The following is a 19338-nucleotide window of genomic DNA, read 5'->3' as shown; positions in this document are numbered from 1 at the left end:
TATAGAGAGGAGAAGAGAAGAGAAAACAAGACAAGAGAAAACAGCTCTCCTCCATTGAAACTTTATATCCGCAGCTGGTGTTGTAAATCAGGAAAGGGTAGGTCACACCAAAGTAGTGATGGTACAATTTGGAATCCATATGGAAAAAAATAAAATCAAGTCCTTAAGCTCACAAAAATTCATTTCCAAATGAAATACTGGATTTCAATTTAGTAGAAAAAGCAAAACTTTAAAACAGAACTAAAGTATGAACTTGGAGTAAGGACAGATTTCTTTAAAACACATAAAAATCACAAAATATAAAGAAAACAGGAATTCATTTACATGGAAATTAAGTACTTCTGTTCACCAAAAGATATCAATAAGAGAGTGGAAAGGAAAGATACCAACACAAAAGCAAGTCACAATGGTTTACAATGCAGTTATCCAACAAAGGATTTGTGACAGACTGGGAAGCTATTTGTGATATATATATATGTATATATCTGAATATATATATGTATATATCTGTATATAGATATATGTATATATCTGAAAAAGGATTTATACCCAGAATATATAAAGACTGAAAAAAATTAAAATGACAAGTCATTTTTTTTTTAAAATGGCAAAAGACTTGCAAAGGCATTTCACAAAAGGAATTCCAATAGGCAGTAAGCAAATGAAAAGGAACTCAACTATTTGTCCTCAAGGAAATGCAAATTAAAACCACAGGGAGCTAAGACTGCATGTATCAGGGTAAGAAAATACCAATGTTAGCATGAATATAAAGCAAGTAGAACCTTCCTATATACATTGCTGGTGGAAGAGTGCATGACCTGAGGATATGATTACAACCAAACTCCAAAGAATAAAAATAAATATAATAACAACAATTATCCCCTATGATAATACTGAAATGGACAAGAACAGTCTCAAGAAGATGTCCATTAGTAGGAGAGGTCTGATAAATAACAATTGGATCATCACAGGCTAATCACTGCAAATAAGCTGGATCTTCAAAAGGCAGACAAATTTTAAGGATAATAAAAAGGAGCTATTAATATGAAACTCATTAATAGTAGGCAAATGCAATTTAATATTGTTTCTAAATAGTGGAATGAATATTATGTGTGTGTGCATGATTACAAAAGAATATATTAAAACTGCTGCTGTAATAAGTAGTTTTCAAATTCTGTTCAGATTCATTTATGGAGCTTAATTGTGAAGGGAAAAGATGATAAGATTCTAAGTATAAACAAAGACAAAGAATGAAGGTGATTCTCTTCATAGAATGGTTATGATTACAGGTTAAATTATATGGGTAATATAAAGATTTTACAAGGTGATAAAAGGATTAGACTTGTCTATGAAATTTGTATCTTCTTACCTCCCTGTGGAATGACCCAGAAATCTACAAGTAGATTGTTTTGCCAGTAGGTTTTTAAAATGTGAGCTCTAATGAAAATTTCATACTGAAAGACTTCCAATGAAACTGTGAGAGGGGAAACTGCTGATGTGAAATGATTTTAAATGCTCTGCATTGTTCAAATTGTATTGCGTGCATTTGAGACTGGTATTAACCAAAAGCAAACTGATTCTGTAGTGGAACTGAACTCCAGAAATTTGTTTAAAGCACTCCAAATGTAGAAGTACAGAGATAACTAAATGAGAGAAATTAACAAACCTCCACATGAGCCAAGGCCAGTCTGTCTTTGAGTGGCAATGGCATGCAGCTCTTCAGGGGACAGCCTGGGGCCTGACCAGCGGGCTGGGCAGCCTCTGTCCCAACAGCCTCTAGGCCTGTGTCTACCATCAGACTCAACCCTTCTCAATGATACTTGTTCTCACCACTGATGTAATTTAACAGTGTCTCACTCCACCACCTGTCATACAAAGTAGAAAGAAGTAGGATGTGGTAGAAGACTTTCAGTGCCTTGGTCATGGGTGTGTGTGGTAACAACACCTCTAAGTCATAGATAGTATTGTGGACCAATGTTACCGCAATAAAAATTAAAGAAAGAAATAGGACTGAGGCAAATGGAGAAAGTGGAAGACTAGGGCCAATAACCAGAAAGTGGAATCTCAGAATGTGTGGTTATGCATATTTTTGCCATTGACCATGGTCAAGGCACCTGTACATTTATGGAAATCACTGATTAAAGTTGTGTATATGTGTGTGTGCACGCATTCACACATATTCACGTGGCTGTACCTCCCTGATGTTACTAAATAAGGCAAGTTTGGATAGAATAGATGACTTAAAAACCAGCAAAACCCCTCTTTTGTGGATGTAGTAGTATTGGGTATTCAGTGTTGAAAATGACAGTCACATGATTTTAGTTTCTTATCTGGTAAAGTGAAAATTTGAGAACTGTTCCTATAAATGTTGCTTTTTATTTAAGTATTATGACTTTATATTTTACCTTCTTTTCCAACTGAAGTAGTTGACTTACCAAATGGTAACAGTTATTTCTTTTAATTCTTATGACTTGGACAGCTAACTTTAAAGTATTGATTTTGAAGTCCAAAGCATTATATGTAAGTTGAGAGAGTGCAAGAAAAAGAAAGTACTTGGCAGTGTTTTTAGTAGAGTTTTTTGTATTTGGTGGGCATCAGAACCACCACCCAGATCCATTCAACAGAGTCTTGCAGGATAGGGTTAAGGTGTGGATCTTAAACAACTATAATTGTGGAATGCAAACACTTGAAGACTATCAACAGAGAGGGTTATTATTGATTACAGACCAGACTATAAACTCAGATTCAAAACCTTATCTCACTCTAGATTCCAAAACTCTGGAAGTCTAAAGAATTTACTAAATCACAGCTCTAGACATGTTAGATGAATACAGACTGCTATCTTTCATAAACTGACATGGAAATTCTTAACAAAATAATACCATAAGATATAGAGTCAATTCACTATAATCAAGAGGGATTTAGCAGAGGAATGCAAGATATTTTATTATCCAAAAATTAATTAATTAATATAATAAAAATAAAAGATAAATCCACATAGTCATATCAAGAGATTTGAAAAAGTGTTCAACAAAACCCAACATCCATTCTGACAAACTCTCTCAACTAATGAGGAACAAAAGTATCAGATATTAGAGAGGGAAGGATCCTCAAGGGCAACTGGAGGCTAGTGCTTTCAGATCAGTAATGATGTTTTAACAAAATTTAAAAAATGTCTTCTCCTTGTCATAAAGTTTAAAAATAATATTAAAATGCCCAGGAATATTAAAATATCAGAAACTTGCAAAAGAGTAGATGACTTTTGAAATTATTCCAATTCTTTAAAGCTTATTAAGGAGACTACAATTTATGAAATTCATTGTCTAGATTCACAAGTCTTTGAAAAAGCATCAGAGGATACCAAAGGACCACTTAGGTATTTATACCATGGCCTGGTATATTTCCCTACTTCTTACACTCATATCACCTGGTAGAAAACCTGGTAACCACACAATTACCTAGTAGCACAAAGTAACTAGATTGCAGTAAAAGAGATGTGTCTCATGCTTGCTGTTCTGAGAGATTCCCTTATGCTGCATCCTCTTCATATGCACCCACATTCAATTTCCCCCACATCTGTGATTCCTCATTCTCCTCCAAGGAGAAAAATACAAATGACAAGTCTTTGCAGAGCACACTCACCCACACAAGTGGCCTCGCTTCCAGTCATAACCTTCTTTTGCAAAGTCACTCAACTAACAGACTGTCACCTCGTAGGCAGTCCAGAGGTAGGGTTGTTTAAGCCTTCCATAACACCTAAGTAAACTTTATTTTCAATATTTTCTATAGGGGAATTGGACTCTCTACTCCTAATCCTTTACAAATAATTGCAAGACTTCAGGAAAATGAAATGAAAAGGTAGCATCTCTCCTTACCCTAAATTTCAAAGCCATCATCACTGCTGCCATAGTGATAGGCTGTCAGGAGGGAAGCAGTCCACTTAGACCAAGGGAATTGTGGGACGCCTTGGTCATGGGAAGGCAAGTGGTCTCTCAGTGTGTGCTGCTCTTTCATTTACTCTTTTACGTGTGTATCCATGGCTGTTTTGTACCAGTGCCCCCCAAATTCTAAAATATTTGCTATCTGACCTCTAAAGAAAATTTTCACCGATGTTTTGTCTTGAGAACCAAGAGAAAGCAGTCATTTCTGGTGGGGGACTGTTTCAGAGTACAAACTGAAATTTTCCCAAAAGGGTAAACAATGATAACTTGCCCACTGGAACACCCCCACCCGGAGTCTCTTTGTACCTCAGTTCCAATGAATGTAGGACGGATATATAGACTAGCAGATGTTGAATATGGAACCCATTCTTGATCCAGCTTCACAAGTTGCTGAATACATTCTAAAAGCTCTTCCTTGTCAAATCCCTGAAAGAATGAGAACATAACAATAACAAATACTGGAATGTTTTTTTCTATTGTAGCAATAAGAAATGATCTTCATGGAAGTTTTAGATTGTTAAAAAAGCAGTAATAAAAGCAACATGAATTTTTTCCATGATTTTCCTCTCAAAATTGTGATGGGATGATGGATTATCTATATGGAGAAGATGAAAATGTGGGTCCCTACTTCTTGCCATACCCAAGTATCAACAGTAGTTGGATTTTACACATAAATGTAACAAAACATTAAGACATTTTGCAAAAAATACAAGTTACCACTGTCTTTTTAAGGTAGGAAGTGATTCTTAAGTAGAGACAAAGAATGAATCATAAAGAAAAAAACTAGATAACAGTTTGTTGAAAACTTAAGGACTTCTGTTCTTCAAAGGACATAAGAAACCACAAGCTGGGTGGAATTATTTGTGACATATATAACCAACAAAGCTTAACTGGAATATGTTAAGATATGTGGAAAGTCAGCAAGAAAGAGACAGATAATCTAATAGGAAAGTGGACAAGAGAAAAAGGGTTTTATATACTAGATAGGTGATAGTTTGCAAAATAAGTAGGCTCTACTCAAATGGCTAGGCAGAGAAACAGATTTTCAGAGATGTGATGGGTTAAAAAGGCAGAAAGGCATCAGAAACCCCTCAACAGAACTCATAACGTTGGGATTTGACTGTCTCTATACAGCCTCTAAGTGCTATCAGAGTAGAGCTGTCACAGAAACCGGGTTTGCCATCTGCAGGACGAGGCATCAACCTGTATCACTTGCTCAGCTCTTTGGTACTGCTTTCTAGAGATAAGACTTAGTGGAAAGAGAACTTGACTAGGAATCAAAAATTTGCATCTAATTTTTTGCCCTGTCCTTTGCTCTGTGTGACTTCAGGCAAGTCACTTAACCTCTCTGGCTTGAGTTTTTTCTCTGTACATAGGTGCTATTAAATTTACAATATATACTGTCTTGACAATGGCTTACAATTAGGATGAAATAGAGGAGGAATGTAAAAACCACTTAACAGTCTATAGCAGAGCTGATGATAAATGCTGCTTCTCCTTCACCACATTTTAAAATGTTTCCTCATGATCTGTCTGTAATGGTAGAAGGGTGAAACCAGGACTATTCCAAAAAAATTTCCCTTCTGCTACCATGTTGAAACCTGTAAAGGAGGCATTTTAAAAACATGGGGGAGAAGGTAGAGTGGCTAAAATGGAGTCATAACTTGGATTTAGCTGGGGTTCTTCAATGCACAGCTTGGGCTAGGTTCCCAAAGTCTAGGTACACAGAAAAGCTCAGAAAGCCAGCCTGGTCCTGTCTCAGGGAATGGAAGTGATTGAAGTTACCTCCTGCCGAGAACCTTAGGGTCTGCACCCAGCCAACCTTGTAGGGAATTCTCCATAACAAACAATGCCTTGGCCATGGTCATAAGAAGCCTTTTTGACATCCCCCCTTTTTTTTTTTTTTTAAGATTTTATTTATTTATACAAGCACTGGGTACAGTCAGCTTGGGAGGGTGAGAGATTTCAAGAGCCAGAGCAGAGAACAGAACAGGCAGACTGATGAAGTACACTGCTGAGGGGAGCAGCAGGTAAGACAGGAGAGGTCTGTTGAGCCATGTGGGTAGCTCCCTGGCCGGCAGGGGATTGAACTCATTCTGCAGAGGTTGCAGACAGCTTCACAGGTCTGCGCGCCATGTGGGACCCTCGCCGGTGGCCGGGGATCGAACCGGTGCTGCAGAGGCTGCGGGCAGCTTTGCAGCCCAGCGTTCAACTGCTGCACCACCGGGGGAGGCCCTGGCATCCCCTTTTTAAAAATAAAACATGGAGTAAAATATCAAAACACTTAATTAAATCACTATGTGCCTGCTGATATCTAAAGCAATCAGGCCAAATACCTTTATAACACCCCATATTTTAGCTTTTAGTACTTTAATTGTACATGGTCTTTAAATTTTATGTGTTTGAGCTTGAGGCATTTTTTTCCCTTACACTCTTATCTCCTATATATATATTAACTCCTCACACTCATAAAGAAAGAGTATGGGGCCTCCCCTGTGGTACAGGAGGTTCAGCGCTGCACTGTGAAGCTGTCTGCAGCCTCTGCAGCACCAGTTCGATCCTGGCCTGCCGGCGAGGATCCCATGTGACATGGCAAACCTCTCCTGTTGTGCCCGCTGCTCCCCTCAGCAGTGTATTTCGTCAGTCTGCCTGTTCTGTTCCCCGCTCTGTCTCTGGAGAATCCTCTCACCCTCCCGCGCATCTGGTCTGTACCCCCCGTTCTTAAATTAATAAATAAATAGATAGATAGATAGAATTGCTAAAGGCAATTGTTGGTTTCTTGTGTTTTTACTTGACTAATTACAAAGTACACCAGAAATAACTTGTATCCTTATGGTTTGTACTGAGTTTTGATCTACCTATTGAGAAGTGATTTGTCTGATGGTATATTCACAGTGACCCACTACATGAAAAGAAATAAAAATACACTCGAAAATGTACATACCGGCAAAGTTGCTCTCTTAGCTGATCGGTACATTCTCTCCATGTTGAGCTGTGGCCGAAACAGTCGAATTTTATTATCTACTCCTCGGAATGCCTTCAATCCTTCAAATAACTGAAGAAAAAGAGAAATAAAACTTAGGGCTTAACAAAATGAAAACAATCCCTGCGTTCAAAACATTGTGGGTGCTCATCTCCTTCATCATGGAGGACAGGACAGGATAGGACAGCAACCAGAGATCCCTAAATCTAGAAAAGCCAACCACTGACCAGGCTGCTTAGAATAACTAGGATAAAAAGAAGTCCTCGGATTATCAAAATATGGTGGTAATTCAGACCTACCCGCTAAGTGTCCTATCAATGGCTCCACCCAAGAAAAGCATATCTACACAAACTGTTTCAGCTATTCGTACAATGGAGCTGGAGCCAGAGACCCAGGGCACATTGCCCCCCTCCATACCCATGTCTCTTCTCATTTATCTGGCACATTCAAACTCTGGAGTGTAGGGAACCTAGATGTGACCAGAACTGGTTTAGTCCCCAAAGGCATAGAAACCAAGAAGATCAAGACCGTACTATGGTTTGGCTATGTCACCTTTCACAAAGTACCGCCCCCAATAAAATGCAAGGAAGGAGTGAAAAGACTTTAAAGGAGGCATGCACAGAGAAAAAACAGTAATTTTAGTGGGGAATTTTGAAACAAGCGGTCTAAATAATTAACAGAACAAATGGGCTAAAACACAGAAAAGGTATGAAAGATTTAAACAATAACAAGCTAATCCAGTGGACACACACAATCCTGCACATACCACATGTTCTTTTCATGTGTTTTCCAACACCTACATAATATTGAATTCAAACAATAGGAACACACACCCTATATAATTTGACTTCCACATAGTCCAAAAAAGAGGCAAAACTGTAGTGTTAGAGACAGGTAATCTCAAAAGAAAAGCAAAGAAGTGTTTGTGCAGAAATAAAGATAACGGTGCATGAGAAGATACAGGATGTGTTATGTGGAAGGGACACTGGACTAGATATGACAGTCAGGTGGTCTACTACTTTACTAGGGTGGTTGCTGGATGAGCACTAGTTTATAAGTATTCATTACAAGTGATTTCCCATAGGCCAGTAGTTCTGAAAATGGGGTGCCTGTAGCAATAGGATTAACCTGACCTTGGAACTTAAAAAACTGAAACTCTGGAGATGAAGTCAAACGATGCTGATACAGGCTGACACTGCCCTAGGCTTTATTATATTCCTTCTTTTAAATTTATAAGCACTTTCTTACTTCCTTTGCGCTTCACTATCCCTTGTGAAATGGGAAGGGCAACTACCATTCTTATTTTGTCATTGAAGAAACCTGACTTTGGAGTGAATTGTCAAAGAGCTCATCCAACTTGATACAACAAGTTTAGAAACACAAGTTGCAGATGGAAACATAGATTCTCGAGTTTGACATTTGGTGAACATAGTGGGGCAGGAATGTGTTTCCAAATTATTCAAATTTTTAATTCTAAACAAGCCAATGGGAAGGTCTTTGTATTTGTTGAGGGTTATGTCATGGGAATAGGAAGTTAGCATTTGAACCCTGGCTTCTCCTTACAGCTGTGTAATCTTAGTCTAGAAACAACTTTTCTGAAACTGCTTGTAGGCAGGTTGCTTCTATTATGATACTGCTTCAGTTACTAATAGTCGTGAACAGCTGTCATTATGATGTATTGACATTATTGGCATAGTTCTGTATGCTTAGATCAAATGAACTTATTTTATTCTTCTAATGACTCTTTGAGATAGTCGTAATCACCACCTCAATTTATCGGTAAAGAAACTGAAGCACAAAATTATTAAATCAATTGTTCAAGTCATAGAATTCCCTGTAAAGAAAGACAGAACAAAAGTCTGACTGTTGCACTTAATGCTTAACCATATTCTGTCTCTCTTAAAATAGTTAAATGAAAGGACCCATTATAATGCCCCTAGTATAAGGCACATACATGGCAGGGATTCATAAATAAAAGTAGCTATATTATTATTATGAATATTGACTAATATTATCTTTTAGCCCTTAATAGGTAGGTAGGGATTATTTTCATCACCCCATTATTCTGGGAAAGATATCTGTAACACATTAGAGATACAGAAAATGAAATGGAAATCAAGGGAATAGGAATGTAGTAAGTATCTGGCTAAGTGTGTATCCTGAAAAAAACCAGAGAAGGAATTCTCTAAATATTTAACATTAGCTCATAATTATTCCACTTATGCCCGAAGGAGCATATTTAATTACATGTGGTTAATACACATAACTACACGTTATTGCTGGTCATAAAATCATGTCATTAGTATTAAAATCTAAACATAAAACATTGTATTCAGTGACCCCTTCTCAATCGTTAAAAGAGCTGAGAAAAGAGATGGTTTAAAGTATTAGCCATATCGATTGGCTTTTTGATTATTCATTTTCTTCCAGACTATCCTTCCTATTTGCTCTAGATGACTTTTATTGACATTAGAGGAAAGTCAAGTTTATCTAAAATTTCATTTCTAAGACTTACCTTCAATCCAACTGTTAATAGGAAAAGTTTTAAAGGCATTTGTGACTTTCTTGAGTAAATATGATGGAGGCCCTACTGCCCCCATGCTGTTCTAGATAGAGGTGGGCAAGCACCTCAGCATCTTTAACCCCACGTACTCACTTCCACTGCGTAGTGGAAAGCTGATGAGCCTGGATGCAGTGACAGGTTTTGAAGGGGCTTGATGTGTGGTTTCTCCCATCCAAATTCTGAGGACCACTCTACTGTCAACATGTGGTCCGTGAAAACAGTTCCAAATACCAGACTACTTGGGTCCGGTTTGGCCTTCAAAACAGTAGCTTGTGTGATGATTAGATCTTTAGCCTGGGGAAGAGAAATCAGCATCATTAAAGAGAAGTAACTGAACATCACCTGGGTGGATGATACAGAGGGTCAAAGGGCCACTAAAAAGTGACTTGACTTTTTTTGGTCCTGTCCCCAGAACGTGTTTATCTTATACCTGGAAGCTTGTATCCTTTGATCTCCTTCACCCATTTCCCCCACCCTGATCCCCACTTGATTTTTAAATATTGGCAACTAACTCAGAAATGTAGCAACACTATGTGAGCCAAACCAACCATGTCTGCATTAGGACTTGTCCTGTGGTCTGAGATCTCTGCCTAATAGACATTAGAAGCAAATGTCAGCGATATTTAGAGAGATGGACAAATAGCAGGTGGAATCAACCGATGCAAAAAGAATACATCCCTTTCTTGACTCCCATCAAGGACTCATGTTGAGCATTTAGAAAAGAAGAAAGAGGTGTCTTCTCTAATGCAAACAACCACTTATAAAGAATTGTTAATTAATGTTAACGTCTTGAGAAGTGAACCTTTTGGCCATGGTTACACTCCAACTCCCCCAAAGAATTCTTGGCATGAACCTTCAAAACCCCCTGGGTGCTCTGCAGAAGAAATGAACAGAGGGAACCAAATGTTTTGCCCTTTGAAAACAGAGACATAGAGAACGAACACTAAGATATCAATCCTCTGTTCTGTGTTGAGGAAACAGTGAACAAAGAGCCTCTTATTCAAAGACCGATAAATAAGAGTAATGGAAACAACTTTGCACAGCAGTGTCTCACTAAGTCTCCACAGAGCCAGCTTGCCCATACAAATGGCCAAACACATGAGCGTGCAAAGCACAGACAACGCCAGCACTACCTGGATAACATCCACAGAACACAGACAAAAAACACAGGGGAAAGATCTTTTTGACCAGTAAAAACCAACATAAACCAGGGCCAAGATCCACCTGTTGAAGTGTTATAAGGAGGTGAAACTTCACTGTTTTTCAATACACAGAAACCCTCACCTCACCCCCAAATCAGTCATAGAACATCATTTTGCATCATCAGCTCTTATTGCGAATTTTTTAAAGATTTATTTATTCATGCATACAAGAAGTAGGGTACAGGCCAGAGGTGAGGGGGGTGAGAAGATTCACTAGAAACAGAGTGGGGAACAGAACAGGCAGACTGACTGAAATATACTGCTGAGGGGAGCAGCAGGTAAGACAGGAGAGGTCTGTTGAGCCATGTGGGTAGCTCCCTGGCCAGCAGGGTATTGAACTCGTTCTGCAGAGGTTGCAGACAGCTTCACAGTGCTGTGCTTAACCCCTTATGCCACCAGGGAGGCCTCTTACTGCTATTTTTTGAGTGATCTAATTACTTCTGATTAATTCACTGCCTTACGGCTGTCTTAGCCTTATGATTTATTATCAATGACAATCAGTTTTATTTTTAGAAATAATTTTCAAGGTTGAAAATATGTTCTGAAACAACCAGAGAGCTCACATTACAATCAAACATCAGGCATTAAGGAGAGCACATTACTGTAAGTTTAAGGATAGTTTCGCAATGCTACTTTGCAATACACAGTAAAATGCTGAATTGGAAGAAATGGACCTTTTTCTACCACTAGTACAAGTAAGCCAACTTAAAACCATTTTCCTAGTGCAAAAAAATGAGTTGATTTAAAGGAATATATTCTAGGTAAATTGGTTTGATCGATGAATTTCATTTCTCTCTCTTTATCCTCTAGACCAGGTAGGATGTTAGCCAAATTCACCTACAGGCCAAATGCAGGTGCCAGCCTGTTTTGTAAATGAAATTTTATTGGATTACAGTCACAGCATTCTTTTACCTTTGTCTGCCATAGTCTACCAGTGACAGAAATCTAATAGTCCTCAAGCTTAAAAGTTTTCCAGTTCTTCTAGTCTGTTTACTCAGGATTTGAGTATTTGTAGTTAATTCATCACCCACTGCCCCAAAGCTGGTCTCATCAGGAAGGCAAATGCATGTGTCTTTAACTCCACGCACTCAGCTCCACTGCGCAGTGGAAAGTTGATGAACCTGGATGCAATGACAGGTTTTGAAAGACCATGCCCTGCACACATGATGGTAAAAGTTCTCTTAAATACTAAACCTAATGTTTGTCTGATTTCAGATGTGATCCCTAAGAAATGACAGACTCGTGGGAAGAGGTTGGCCATGATAAGTTCAAGTGAGTACAATTCCAACACAATCTTTTAGGACATGAATGGCTCCCCAGAGTACTTGCACTATGAAGCACTTGTAATTTTTCTTTACTTTGTTTTAGTGCTTGGGGTAGCAGGGGGTCCTGAGCTAAGCAAATTCTTGAATCATGTAAATATAGTGAGACAGACTTCGTACAAGTTTTCATTATTAAGACTACTAAGGAGGGCCTCCCCGGTGGTGCAGTGGATTGAGTACAGTGCTGTGAAGCTGTCTGCAGCCTCTGCAGTGCGAGTTTAAGTCCCGGCCTGCCAGGGAGATTCCCACATGGTGCAGCAGACCTCTCCTGTCTCCGGTCTCGCCCACTGCTCCTCTCAGCAGTGTTTTTGGTGGTCTGCCTGTTCTGCTCCCCATTCTGTCTCTGGTGAATTCTCTCACCCTCCCGCACCTCTGGCCTGTACCCCAGTTCTTGTATAAATAAATCTTAAAAAAAAAAAAGACTAAAGAAAGTTTCTTGGTAAACGGGGAGGTAATAAATAAAAAACAAAGAGAGGAGAGAGAAGGTGAAAAGGGAGAGTAGAGTGTGAGAATAAGGGGTGAGACCTGGTTGAATTGGGGCTATACCTTAAATATTGCAAAGTTGCAGACCTCAACTTTTTTTCAATAACAACCTTTTGGTTCTGCAAAAGGAACATAAAAGGTGATCCTCCCTGCTATTTCTATCATTAGCTAGTTAATTCCATGAGTTAATCAACAGAAAGCCAATAACACATCATCTTAATACTTTGAAGGATTTTTCAGCTCTTCAGTCACCTGCCTGTAGGGAAACAACAGACAATAAATATAGACCTTATTTCGGTGACAATTCACTTAAGAATGTTTTAAACAAACAAGACTCCGAGGCTTTCCCTCATTATCAGACAATTGCAGGATGATTCCTTGTTCCTTTCATTCTCATCTACTTTGTTCTGAATACTTGCCTTCATGTTCACTCAGTGGGCACTGGCTCCATCAGCACTGGGCTTGGACGCTGCACTACATGAGCACAGGAGGAACACAGTCAACAGATACATGTTAGGGATGACTGATGCTGTAAAAAATGAAAGTGCAGAAGGGGAAGAGTGGGAAAGAGAAGGCTTATTGGAAAAAGCAAGGCTGACATTGGAGTGCCCTTGAATGAAGAAGGCAGGCCAAGCAGGTATCAAGGAGCAAAGAATTGCAGGGCAAGGAAACAGTGCAAAGACCATGAGGTGGGAACATGACTGGCATGTTCAAGAAACAGCAAAGACCGTGGATTCAGGAAATGAGGTGGAAGTGGGGTGGAAGAAGATAAATGCTCAGAGGCACTGAGGCTTCGGAGTAGGGAGAAGTCTGAGAGGACCAGGAGGCCATCATACACCGACCTCCCAATGTACAGCCAAGATTTTATCCCACACCCCTTACATCCCAGGAATCTTGACATAGTTCTGCTGGCAATTCAAGGAGCCCCGGCTTATCTCTCCTTTCCAGGCATCCTGAAGGAGTCAGTAAGAATACTACTGAAGGCATGACCGCCTTACTGTAATTTCCTGCTGTATGAAAGGTACAAAGGAGCGCAATGGGGAAGCTGAGGGGGACACTATAACTGGTGGTAAAATGTAGGAATCTGGATAATTCTGAGCTTCTTCCCTGAGTATCACACTTGCCCCTCTGCATCAGTGAATCCAACCTGGACTCAAATGAGGGGGAGATTTAAAAATACTATCTGAACCCCATTCCTGAACCAGAATCTCAAAGATAAGGTGTGAGGGGGTGGTTCCTTGTTTGGTTTCAAGTTACCCAAATGATTCTAAGTGCACAGTCAGGGCTCAGCCTCTCTCTCTCTCTCTCTCTCTCTCTCTCTCTCTCTCTCTCTCTCTCTCTCTCTCTCTCTATCTCTCACACACACACAAACACACACACACCCCACCTTCCCTATAAAGGAATGGTGCCCAGCACTAGCAGCTAAGTTTATGACAATGCTCACGCCCAGCCTACAATCAGTGCATGAAAAAAGACACCCAGGAGTGGGCTCCATGACGATTTGTTTCAAGTTCTACAGGGCATGCCAGTCGCAGGAAGGGCTTATGAGATTCAAGTTGCAGGGATTTGTGAATTCTGACACTTTACTCTTTAGTAATCCTGCGACCTTGCTGATGTCAAATCAACTTATCTAAAAGGAAACATGTAATATTTCCTTCCAAACTAGGTGCCTATTTCTGGTATCACCTTCCTTTCTACTTTACTTCTTAAGCCTTCATCTATTAAATGAGAATAATATATGTTTATTACTTTACTTTAAAATTCTACTGTAAAGAAAGGGATGACAATGAAAAGCAAATAATTCCCATTTATACCTGGCAACAACATCCCCACTTCTCAGAAATAAGCTCCTTTAACAAATTCATGGTGGCTTTTCTCTATATTTTCTTTGCATCTTTCTTGCTTTCAAGGTCATGTATCATTCTTGCAACATTCTTCCAACCCTGCTTTGCCAAGTCAGTCACTGAATTCATGCTTTCAAGTCTCTCTTTAATAACTCTTACACATCACTTTCTACCACTCCCTCAGTTGTGAATATCCTATATCTTTTCCCGTTAATCCCTCATGAATATAATCACGTTTGATCATGACCTCCAGGGTCCATGAAATAGCACAGTGGCTACACATTCCATCCAAATATTTTAGCCCAACTGTCAAAGATCCCATGTATGGCACTGCCTTTTTCAATTCTACTTTTCAATTATGTTTTTTCATAAACCTTTTACTTATCATTTAGCAGCAAAGTTAATCAAAAACAAATTGGAGTGGTTTTCTCACATAACGAATTTAGAAGAGTTAAGCCTGGCAACACCCATAAAGTCAAGGTCAGTGATTTTCTTGACCTTTTCCTAATGGTCAAAAGAAGATGGTTATAGTTGTAGCTTCCATTCTAACAAGCTAATCAATGTTAAAAGAAAGAAGAAAAGGGCAATACCAGACACATCTATTCCCTTTGACCACAGAAGCAAATTTCCCCAGGTATCCTTGTATCCCTCAGTGGTTAGGAAGCATCAACAGGGTCCCTATGGCTGCTAGACAGGCTGCAATGCAAACATGCCACCCAGGGCTGGGGGGAGCCCTGCAGACAAAATCTGGTTTTGTTAACAGGAAACATGGCTGGGGTTGTATTCAGGGTACATATTTGCCAGCATCAAAACACCAATCAACACTTAAGCAGTTTTGTTTCCATGCACTGATGTGAAAGGAAGGAGACAGAACAACTTCCACCCTTTCTTGTTCTCTCTCTGCCCCTTCTACTTGTAACACTGAGCAATTTTATCCATGCTTTTTAAAAACCATTCTCTTATTTTACATTTCCTTTCCAAACATGGGTAAAAATAACAGTACTTATAAAATCATTCTTGTCCTGCATAATTAGTGTCTTTTTTCAATTGATCCTTCATGTTTTCTGATGATTTCAAAGTCATACCATATGTTTATAGAAAAATTTGGAAGACTTCAATGAGTGGATTATGAAATACTGATAAAAAACCAACAAGCTCCTCATCAACCTTCGTGGTGGGTAACCATTTGCTCAGAAATGGGGGACTCCCATAGTTGGTAAATCCAGCTTGGATGACAGCACCGGAGCACTACTGTAGCCAGTGTCACCAAGCACACCACTCAATATCACACCTGTACTTCTCTGCATTGACCATAAACTTTAATGTCTCGAAGATCACCTCTGCATGTCACTGCATCAAAAACTGCATCACTCTCTTTTGCAATTATTGCATTTTTCTTGCTCTATTTTGGAAAGCCTAAGGAGCTATGTTTGTTATCTTTTTTTAGAGACTCTTTTAAAATGTAATAAGTAGACATCAAGAGGAGATTTGGATTATCACATTCTGTGGAGATCTATCTATAGGAGGAATTGAGAGAAAGAGAGGGCTCATCACTTTTAATCAAAGAAGAATCTGGAGTCCAAGAATGATTCTCTAGGATAGAAACACAAAGTGTCTCATTACTGGACCCTGTTGGATATGGCATACTCCCTTTAAAATGAATGCCTCGGGCCTCCCCGGTGGCGCAGCAGTTGAGCGCTGGGTTGCAAAGCTGCCCGCGGCCTCTGCAGTGCTGGTTCCATCCCTGGCTGCTCCCCGGCCACCTGATGAGGGTCCCACATGGTGTGCAGACCTCTCCTGCCGCCCGCTGCTTCCCTCAGCAGTGTACTTCGGTCCTGTCCTTTGCCTGTTCTGCTCCCTGCTCTGGCTCTGGTGAATTCTCTCACCCTCCCACGCTTCTGACTGTACCCAGTGCTTGTATAAATAAATGAATGAATGAATGAATAAATCTTTAAAAAAATAAATAAAATAAAAAATAAAATGAATGCCTCAAAATTCAGGAAGAGGGCCATATGAAAACTACCCATGAGAAACCCAAAAGACAATTTAAAAATTATAAATGGGGGTGATCATAAAAGAGATAGAAAAATATATCAAAAGCAAGATGGTCCTCTAAAAAAGCCATCAATTTCTCCTCCCAAGCTATTGATTTCATTTCCATGTGCCTTGCACAGATGGACTGTGAATACAATCATCATTAGCTCCCATTTTGATATGTAATAGACCAGAACCAAATGTTAGTACACCATCCCTTTAATGAAAACCTAATCCATAGAAATCTTAATATCAAAGAGATTATTGATACTATGAATTAATTCTTCATTTTGCAAAAAAAAAAAAATCTTCTAAGTAGAGTCTTTTAAGGAAAAATTGTATTTATCTATATTGAGGAACTTACTCATTATATAAGATACTTAGGGATATAAGTATCAAGTAGGAGTCCTTTTTAACTTATTCTTTCAAAGACCCACATCTCAATATCTAAATCCCCAAAAGGCATCAGAGCTTAGTCTTTACAGACTAGCAGAGTAATAGGCTATAGGGTTATAGAGGATATTGCCTTTAAAGGTCAAGGAAAAATAAAGACAAAACCCACAAACTTATTTTAGGAAGGAATTTAACTCTATTTTAGTTAGTTTTTTTTTTTTTATTTCTTAATTTTGAGAGCAGAGACCTACCCTTGAATTTAACTTTGAATTACCAATGCCTAGTACAGACCCTGGCACATAGTAAAACCTGTGTGTGTGTGTGTGTGTGTGCAATTGATGAGTCAAGTTCTCCCCCTCTCTGAATCCTGCCAGGATGTGAGGTCATTAGGACACTGTGTGCTGTGGATGACAATTGACAGTGACTGAAGCAGGCAGCAGGAGGGCAGACTGAGGCATAAAGAGAGAAACAAAACCCTCCACTGGTGAGGCAGGAGAATGATTTATTTATAGAGAAAATAATAATGCACCTTACACTTATATTTTTATAACCTCCAGTGTATTTTAATAAGATTCTTTCTTATTGCTCTTCACTATTCCCTTATGAAGTATAAAATTATTTAATACATATTAAATCCAATTATTCAGAGAAAAAAATACATTTACTGTAAAATGTTAGGCACTGCTTAAAGAGAAAAATGTAAAGAGAAGTTTTATACAATCAGATAAACCTCAAGGTTAATATTCACAAATTGATTATTTTATGAGAAAAAATTATAATTTATAAAGTAAAATAAGCAATTAGCTGCCAGGTAGTTTTAGATGTGACGAATGTACTTCTACTCCCCCAATGATTTTTCTCCCGATGGGTGGAATTTAAAATGCATGGCAGCATAACTAAATACTGTATAACCCCCACGGTGAAAAGTGCCCCAGATCTCACCAAGAAATGGATTTATTCAGTTGAACTGTTGTGTCTCTTAGCCTCTAGCAAAAGGCTTACCTTAAACGTCTCCACCACCTCTTTGGATCCTCCTTCTCCGGTACATTCCGCCAAGCATCCGTTATTGCAGTCCTTAAAGAAGAATTAGATCCAGTTAAGTATAGCTTGATTTATGATTGAGGCCTAGGGTACCCACTATCACTCACCATTACACTGTGCGCTCTGCTTTGGTACCACGCAAACAGGAAAAGGAGCTCAAACACCCAGGCAGCAGCCCAGAGCCCAGCGCCCTGGGAGTGCGGCCCTTGCCTTTCTTCTCTGCCCGAGGTCGCGTCGGTTTCTGTCCTCCACCGCTGGCTGAGGGCAGACTGGTTAAGTTCCAGGTTAGCCCTCAGAGCCAGGGTTCACCAGCCAAGAACAGAAGGCGATTGTCTTCCTTATATCCGAGCAAATAGTCTAGACTAGGGTTTTAAGCCATTTATAGAAAAATCTCCCGGGCGCGCTCAGCCTCGTGGTCTTGTCAATCACGCGCGCACAATAGCGAGCCTGGAAAAAGAATCCGGACCAGAGTGAACCATTTTCTCCACCGGCGGGGTCGTGCAATGCAGACACATCTAACCCCACGCATTAAAGGCAAAAAACCTCTTGGAATTAGGTTGTAATTTAAAAGCTGTTTAATGACACAATGGAAGCGGGGCCATTGGGAAAAGGCGCGCGCGCGCGCGTACACACACACACACACACCCACGAGCTTATTCTGCTAAATTACTACGGGGGAGAAGGGGAAAAAAGCATCCAAGGAGGCAGAAGGCTGCGGTCAAAATATTTTGGGGTGGCGAAGGCACGCAGGATGTGACTGTCAGTTCTGGAAGCCCAGAAATTCCTCTCCCTCTCCCACACCCCTACCCCCAAAGCGTCTTCCATGGCGACCCTCACGTCCCGGTGGCAAAGGGAGCCTCTCCAGGGCGGATCACCACCCGGTCGGCTGGGACCTCTTAGAGGCGGAGGTCACAAGCTAGGACGCCAGATTTGGGGCAGGGCTGGGGTGGGGGGGCGGAAAGGAGAAGCCTGGGTGGAGGCGGAAAGGCAGTGCGCGGCTAAAAAGGACGGTGCAGGAAACTGCAGCAATGCCCTGGGCCCGGCCCGCAGGTTTCTGAGAGCTAGGGTCCAATCCGCCCCCCTTCTGCAAATGCCGGGGCTGGGGGTACCTGGCCGGCGAGGGTCCCGGCGACGCGGAGCGAGCTGGCCATAGGGAGGCTCCGGGAGCGCAGGGCTGCGGAGAGACGCGGCGGTACGCAGCGCGCTGCTGGACGCAAAAGCCGGCAGCTCGGCCAAGCCCCGGCGCACAGCCCGCGCTGTGCCGCCTGCCACCGCCCGGGGCCCCGCGCCAGGGCCAGGCGCAGGGCGCGACGCAACTCTTCCAGCATCCCTCGGGTCGGGGCCTCTAACCGTCTGATTCCAGGCGTTCTTCGGTCGGAAAAGCAAAGCCGCAGTCCCTGCCACCAGGTCCGAGAAGGGCCGGAGAGAGCGCGCCACGAGCGAGCGCCTTTCCAAGCTCAGGCACTTCGCGAGAATCATTCTTTAGCAAAGTGCTCCTGGGTGAGCAGTCAGGAAACGCCTCTGGCCAAGGG

General features: G+C 40.6%; 1 protein-coding gene across 9 annotated transcripts in view; it reads right to left on the bottom strand.

Annotated features, from left to right (window-relative positions):
* BCAT1 (branched chain amino acid transaminase 1) overlaps positions 1–19134 on the bottom strand; it is a gene marked incomplete at both ends in the record, with an annotated part of 58912 nt that extends 39778 nt beyond the window's left edge. For 2 of the 9 annotated variants that reach the window (XM_084255604.1, XM_084255602.1), the window contains 5 exons: positions 4248–4367; positions 6886–6996; positions 9581–9781; positions 17768–17839; positions 18916–18957. In XM_084255604.1, the coding sequence (XP_084111730.1) occupies positions 4248–4367; positions 6886–6996; positions 9581–9781; positions 17768–17839; positions 18916–18957 (546 nt within the window). Of the gene's footprint in view, positions 1–4247; positions 4368–6885; positions 6997–9580; positions 9782–17767; positions 17840–18915 lie in introns of those variants that run through there. The other 7 variants (XM_084255601.1, XM_084255606.1, XM_084255603.1 and 4 more) reach the window with 7 other exon arrangements.
* Positions 19135–19338: the final 204 nt, after the last annotated feature.

This window comes from Talpa europaea (assembly GCF_964194135.1).
Source record: "Talpa europaea genome assembly, chromosome: 15".
Taxonomy (NCBI): domain Eukaryota; kingdom Metazoa; phylum Chordata; class Mammalia; order Eulipotyphla; family Talpidae; genus Talpa; species Talpa europaea.
This window is presented reverse-complemented; position numbering and strand designations above follow the sequence as displayed.